This window comes from Clavelina lepadiformis, chromosome 5 (assembly GCF_947623445.1).
Source record: "Clavelina lepadiformis chromosome 5, kaClaLepa1.1, whole genome shotgun sequence".
In the NCBI taxonomy this organism is placed as follows: Eukaryota; Metazoa; Chordata; class Ascidiacea; order Aplousobranchia; family Clavelinidae; genus Clavelina; species Clavelina lepadiformis.
In genome coordinates, this window is record NC_135244.1 from 128,563 (window position 1) to 136,352 (window position 7,790).

Consider the following 7,790-nt stretch of genomic DNA (forward strand, 5'->3'; position numbering starts at 1 on the left):
CCTTTGCTTAATTAACCCACAAATAATTCTTATTATGAAATTTGTAGTCCGACTTTCGCACGCCTAGGCACAGTGTTACGCCTAGGCACGTAAGATAAAGCAAGATTTTGGCATAGACTACTTATTTAAGATGAAAAATTATAACACTTTTCGAGCTGTTTCAGGGCCCTTCATTACTTCAGCCGCAGATAAGATGCACGGCTTTATTAACTCTTCCCCAATCGTGTATGCTTTTTTTGGTTTTAACTATTCGTAGAGAAACTAGATAGGATTCATGAAGAAAGGATTTTTCGGTAGTCGTCATCTTTTCATTTGCTTTTTTTAATCGTTCATATCAGAGAATATTCGTCCAAAATATTCAAGTGGCTTGCCTTCAAGATTGTTGTGCTTTGAATGAAAGTGACGAACAACTTTAGAAGGTTTCATAACGTCATTTGGCAGAATTTGGGAGCACACCAAACATTAGGGCCGTGACGATTGTTCACTACCCGGAACTATTGTAAAACCAAGCTCCAAGTATTTTTATTGTATTGCCTGACAAATTCCCCTTTTCGTTTCTTACTTCCCTCTGTGACACTCAACTTATCTGCATATGCCCTTTTCGTAGTTTACATTTGCACCTACTGATACTTGGTTCATTTCCATTTTGAGAATTATTTGTTTCAGAAGTCTTAGTTTTTTCCTTCTTGTTAAAATACACTTGTTGGTTCGTTGATTCCATATTAATCCTTCTGTAGTTTAACAGGACAAGCTATTGCAGCATCTGAAAAGTGAAGAATGACCTTGTATTACAAAACTTTTTGAAAGCTAGACGCAGTTTATGACGAAACAATCATAAACGGCACAAAATCTAGGTCATCGGAAGGTTAACCTTTATTATTAAACAGTTCTGCTGTATCAACGAAGGAGAGATAGGCTATGCCAGTTTTAGCCTACTGCTGTGAATCGGCCAAGCGTAAAATGAGTTTTACAGGAAGTATCAACTTTGCAATGCTTATGATTCCAGATTAAAATTAGCTTGGCAGAAAGTAAGATACGGTACTTCGCGGACCGGCGGTTGAGAACCACTGAGTTAGGCTAAGCCTTAGGAATAGATTAGGTTAAGGCAGTAAGATTAGTACTCATTATGGTTGGGAAAAGAGTTAGCAATCATTATTGTTGAGTTCAATGTTGTTTCATTGCCGATTCACAAGCTAACACCGTGCAAACAACTGCCGGTTCACAACAAAAAATGATGGAAACCAGTGTCAGTTTATAACAAAAAATGATGGAAAGCATTGGGGTTCACTTGGACGCTAGCGACTGCCTTAATTCTAAGACAATTGCTAATGTTTTTTTTTTTTGCACTGTGACGTAGGCTAAATATACGGCGTTGTGTTTATTGTAACGGAAGATTTCAAGTTAATGCGATAAATTTTACGGTTCCACAATTTACAAATTTAGCTGCGTTTTGTGCACGCTTGCTATGGCGTCTCAACTCAGTGGATGGGATAAAGCGAAAAAGAAAAGGAAAGAAGCAGCAAATGAAAGCAGCGATGGTCATCGCAAGGCTATGTTGTCTTTTGCGAGCCGACAGAGGGAGGCCGGTCGTGTTGACTACCTAGCCGCTAAACAGGTCGAGGAAGAGCGGTGTTACTGGCGCCAGATTGTAAAGCGGCTCATCGACGTTCTGATATTCCTAGCTAAGCGTGGCCTTGCTATAAGGGGCGCGGATGAGATCATAGGTTCCCCTCATAATGGTAACTACCTTGGCATCATTGAGTTGTTGGCGGAGTACGATACTCTGCTGGCTAGCCATATTAGAAAATATGCGAACTGCGGGAAAGGTCACATTTCTTATTTGTCATCCACAATTTGCGAGGAGCTGGTGCAGCTCATGGGACAAAAGGTGCAGGACACCATCCTGAAAGAAGCCAAGAAGGCGAAGTATTTCTCTGTCTCGATTGACTCTACACCTGACGTATCACACCTCGACCAGCTAACGATTGTTATTCGATATGTTCTGCCGTTGGGTCCAGTTGAACGGTTCCTGACATTCTTGCCTATGATGAGACACACCGCTACGCACATGGCTAGCATACTTCTGAACTTTCTGAAGGAAAATGGCTTGGATGTTACTAACTGCAGAGGCCAGTCGTATGACAATGCGTCAAACATGTCAGGACGGTACAACGGTGTCCAGGCAATTGTGAAGCGAGAATGTAAATATGCTGCTTTTATTCCATGCTGCAACCACAGTTTAAACCTGGTAGGAGACCAGGCTGTTAATAGCTGCGCTGGCTGTACCAGGTTTTTTCATTTTGTCAATGGACTATACGTTTTCCTGTCTGAATCGACATATCGCTGGCAGAAACTGAAGAATCGCTGCACATTAACGCTCAAAGGTTTGTCTGGAACCCGATGGTGTGAACGTGCAGATGCTGTCAAAGCGCTAGTAGAAGGGTGGAAGAGCATTCAAGAAGTCCTGGATGAGCTTGCGGCAGATAAGGAGCAGAAGGCCGATACGAGAAACCAGGCCGACGGATTTTCGCGCAGGATGGACGAACTTGAGACAGCAGTTATGGCGACTGCCTGGAACGATATCCTATGCCGTCTCAACAGTACGAGCATTAGCCTCCAAGACCCTACAGTCAGTCTGAATACGGCAACTAGTTTATTGGCATCACTGGTCGACACGATTCAATTTGCACGGGACAGATTTGACGTGTATGAGCAGATGGCGATCGAAAAGGTTCCTCACGGCGAATACAAGGCTGAAGAACGTCGAGGCCGTAAGCGAAAGCGAATGCCTGATGAAGGAGCTGCAAACGAAGAAAACCTCACCCCTAGGGAAACATTCAAAACCCATATATATCTGGTCATGATCGACAGACTGTTAGCTGAACTGGAAAAGCGAATGAAGGCGTATGAGGATATATCTACAACATTCGGATTTCTTTCGGAGCTAACGTCATTGAGCATAAAGCAGATCGAGAATAAAGCTCAAAATCTCGTTTCCTCGTATCCAGATGACTTGGAAGACACGCTGGTGGCTGAGCTCATACAGTTTGCTGCATTTATGCGCACCCAGAAATCGGTGAGTGTGAACGAGTCAGCAGAGCTTACCATGTACAAGCTTTTGTCGTCGTTGAACCTTTCTCAAACATTTCCAAACGTCGAGATTGCTTTGCGCATCTATCTGTGCTTGATGGTGTCTAATGCCTCCGGCGAGCGGAGCTTCTCAAAACTGGGAATAGTCAAAGGAGAGCTGCGGTCCTCGATGAGGGAGGAAAGGCTAAACATGCTGGCGCTTATGAGCATTGAACATGAGGTGCTGAGCAGCCTTGACTGCACTGACATGATCGAAGATTTCGCGCTTGCTAAGGCTCGAAAAACAGTAGTATAAGTAAGCAGCACTAGCGCAGCATTGACAATATGCCAACGTTAAGTTGATCTGGATTAGCCTTTTCTTCATTAACTCCGCTTTTCAGGCAATATTGGTATTGAATTGTGTTGGTGTTACATAGCCTGATGTTACTCTCGAGTTTTTACGATAACACGTCGTTATTATTGTTCATGTTCATTAAAATTTGGCTGACTGCGTCGAAAGCAATAAAGGCTCTTTGGTCGGTCTGATTACGCGTGTACGGTGGAGTCAGAGTGTCGAATGCATATCTACCAATGCCTAGAAAAAATAGGCCTGTTTTTGCGCTGCAGCATCAGGCCCAGTTTCGTCTTAATCCGGCCCTGAGCGCAATAAGTTGAAAAGTTCAAAGTAGGTAGCATGTTAACGGAACAGATTGTCAATCAACTATTCTTCGATAAGTTTGCAATTATACCTTGAACTGAGATTGAACTTATGGCAAGTATGACGTTATGTAATAGCGCGGTAAATAGCAGAAATATAATTATAACGATACAACTTGGAAGACAATGGAAACAGTGTCTTCCACACTTAATACAGAGATAATCTGTAAGCATTTCTCACTCACATCGGAAGCTGGTCATAACAATTTATTGATATATTTGGTACAAACTTGCTGAGAATAATCGGAGAAAATATAAAGGGAGCCTGAGAAACCTGGTACTGAAATTTACCTAGATTTTGCAAGTACACCATTTACACCAACAATGAAACATATAATCTATAAATATGATGTAAATCTGCAGAGGAAAAGGAATCTGGGAATAATTCATCACACATAACTCCACTGCTGGAGCTAACTTTAAATATATTACCGAACAGTAGCATGGCTGATGATCAGAGTGGGAACACATTGCATTGATAAAAAGTACAAAAATAGCCTATGCAGGAAACATAAATTGATGATAATCACATATATTAGGGTAAAGCGTGGAACGTAGTGATAAATACGAAAATGCCAATAATGTAATAGCTACTGTAAGCGTTAGAGGTTATAAGAGTGATTAATATTGTGGTAGTATGATAATATGTGTAACCAAAAAAGTGGTGGGTAAGATTTCGATGGAATGTGGACCTCATGCATTTGCCCAGGTTTCGTCCATGGTGTTTGTCAAGAAAAATGTAGGCTAGAGTGCTAGACTATAGGCTTGTTAGTTGCTTGTTATCCTCTTTGTGGTTGTGCCGCTCTTTGAGTGGTTATGGTTTAACTCACTACTTAAACTGATGAAATTTTCGTTTGAATATAATTTCCCGGTCTAGGCCTTAGTTAATAAGTTCAAATTTATTAATGTAAGTTTAAACTTATAGCCTATATATAGGCTAGGCGGGTTCACAACCAGATGATGTCACAATTTGAGTAGCTGGGGTCCAGTATACAGAGTCATCCTTGTAGTTGCGCACTTGTATACCAGACCCGGCTAGCCTGTCTGGATATAAGCTTCACACCTATCTACCGGCTATAAAGGAAAGCGTGGCACCTGCCTTCAAGAGATTTATCCACCCTAAACTTTTCCATTTTATTGCCGATTTCTAATAAATAAAAAAAATACTTATGGCTTCAGCGCATTCCATCAAGCCTAATTTTACCTCTTTGCGCCCTGATTGAATTTTCAGATTTTAGGTTTTTCTACGACAAGTTCTTGAGTGCGCAGAAGATGTAAGAGTGCATCTCAAGAACTCAAAGGCTGTCAGGTGCTGGTTTTCATCTTAAGCAGGCCTCTGTCTGCCCAGACTGCATAGAGTTTGGCATATAGGGGGAAAAAATATTGCTTTTTATGAGCTTAAGTGCCGCAGTTAATGTGGGTTATTTTTTATTTTGCACTTAATGACTTGGACAGAACTTCTGTGCACTCAATTTTTAATTGATTTGTAGATTGAATAAGTTAAACTGTTTTGTGTTATTGTGTAATTGCACACCAAAGGTGGCACTTCCATTGCATCTGTGCATTCAAGTACACCACACTTTTCCTTTTTGGTTGTTTGGCACACCCAAGATACAGACTGCAGTATATGGCAAGAGCAAACTGGAAAATTTTTTTCCAAAATGGCTTTGCACACCATAAAAAATGGTGTCTCCAAAAAAAGGAGACACTACTTTTTGCTTTGATTTGTAAAATACGTTGTATACTTACGGTACTTCATACTTAAAATACAAATATTTTATACTGTAAAATTAGTGTTTAAAAGTGATGTCTCTGAAAAAGACAACTGACTATTTCACCGTATGTAAGTCACGCAGCCTGTTGTTAAGGATAGGCAGTCAGGTTAGGAGAATGGTTATGCAAAAACTTAATCTGAGTTATTCTTAAAAGGTTTAATGAAAGGTAGATTTAGGTTAGGCTTAGGTTACTACGTTATAGCATTTAAGTCAGGTTAACGAAAAGCCGTTAAAATAGCTTCTAACCCAAGATTTGTTCCAGTGAAATAGTGGTAGCCAAAAAAATGGGAAGCACTGATTTTTCAGTAAATGGCTAGCCGGTGACGCAGTTGGTATCTTCTTGCTTCGGCAGACGGTGAAGTAGACACTTATTTTACTGGCCTCGGTTACCAAAGTAGGAAAATAATAACACGATAGATGGCAATAGATCCTTTCCAAGTTACCGCTGCCTGTTTTAAGAAAGTTACTTACCAATGGAAGTACTTACCAATTGTCGACCCGCTTTGATTCTCTTTTAAATTACAAATGTTCTAGGCATTGGATGAGTAAGGTTGGTAACATTAAGTACTCAACAGGAGAATACGAAATGAGAGCACAACAAAGCCACATGCTCACTTCGCAGATCGTGTTTCCTTATATTATTTATGTCATTACGTTATGTAGTAACGTTACGCGTTTAAGAGTTTACTTATTTAACGTTTGTGTTTTTAATATATAAACAAACACTTTACTTGCAAGCTGAAACCTTTACATCATTGTTGAGAGTTCAGATTTATTAGTTTTAAACGATTTTAGCATTGAAATAACTGACGTACCGAATGGGAGCATATGTCACTGATGCACAAATGATGTACAAGCAATATAAATAAAATAAGCCAACACGAACTGAGAAGTGACCATGCGGCTTTGTTTTGTATTTATGATACAGTTTAATTTAATGTGTATCACTTGTCGCTAGTGAGGATTCCTCTTCTCTGTAACTACCCCCCCACAATCGGTACATCGATGACGCCCCAGTTCATATCCCCTCATTTGGTGCATGACTTCGCCCATATATCTGCGCTGGATTGTTAAGATTTTGCTCAAGCGAATCCCCTTACGCGATAAAATTTTTTTTAAATATTTTGCCAATTCTTATGTCGTATTTTACCATACAGTCAAATCCGGTTAATTGCATATTCAATTTGCCAAGCCTTTTTATGCGATTAAACGAATTATGCGTTTATGCGAAAGTGCAAATTCCACTTATTTTCTTACTTGACGTGCGAAGCTGGTCACGTGTAAAGACGTCAACACGCAAAACACTATTGTTTATTGTGTATTGCGATCATCCATTCATTCAAGCACGCAAAAGATGAAAGCATGCTTTCTTGCATTTGTGTTTTTAAACGAACAAATGTGGCCATGTCTGCCCCTTCAAACTGTAGTCGTTGGCGAATTGTATGAAGTACATGCAGAACTTCTTTATTTTTTTGGTGTTGTCACAACGATTGCGTCAGCAGAGCTTTCTTTATTGTTGTCGTCTTTTTCAACTTGTTTGTTTTGTAAAACTTCTTCACATATTACGGCATCATCTTAACGCAACGCTTAAATGAAACAAAAACAGTGCAAATGTTAATGTCTGCATATTGACAGCCACGTGTTAATGCTTAAATTGAGCATTGTTGGTTTGATTGTTTCGTAACAAAGCGCAGTACAAGTCACAAAGCTTAAGCATTGCGTGTGCGCTCCCAGTGCTCTTTGTTTTCAATTTTATCTTTTAAAAGCTTTTGAATAATCGAATAAATCACCTTCATTTTTATTCAATTACCGTATTTTATGGACCATAAAGCGCACCCGATTATAAGGCGCACTGTCAATAAATTGCTTTGATTAGTTTTTTGCTCATACATAAGGCGCACCGGGCTATAAGGCGCACCCGATTATATGGTGCATCGGCAAGTTTACTTGTTACGTAATAAATGTAAGCAAGTCACAATAGTACAATGAGCAAAAGAAAAAATGAGCCTAGTAAATATCACAGTTGCTAGTTGCTTTTACCATAATTTATTGTGTAAGACGGTGGTTTATTTATATAATAATACATTATTATAGGCGTTAGGCGCACCGGCTTATAAGGCGTACAATCAATTTATGAGAAAAAAAAGGATTTAAATTGCACCTTACGGTCCGTAAAATACGGTAAGCGGATTATGCAATAAACCGTTATGCGATAAACCGAAATATTTT

At 39.8% G+C, this 7,790-nt stretch overlaps 1 protein-coding gene across 1 annotated transcript; it reads left to right on the top strand.

Annotated features, from left to right (window-relative positions):
* The first annotated feature begins 1,465 nt into the window (after nt 1-1,465).
* Nucleotides 1,466-3,385, top strand: LOC143458744 (zinc finger MYM-type protein 1-like). The gene has a single exon (XM_076955596.1). It carries the CDS (start codon nt 1,466-1,468, stop codon nt 3,383-3,385), a length of 1,920 nt encoding a protein of 639 aa, XP_076811711.1.
* The last annotated feature ends 4,405 nt before the right edge of the window (nt 3,386-7,790 follow it).

Bases quoted from the DNA above. Each gene is read 5' to 3' on its own strand.
- LOC143458744 (XM_076955596.1), top strand. From the start codon at position 1,466: ATGGCGTCTCAACTCAGTGGATGGGATAAAGCGAAAAAGAAAAGGAAA.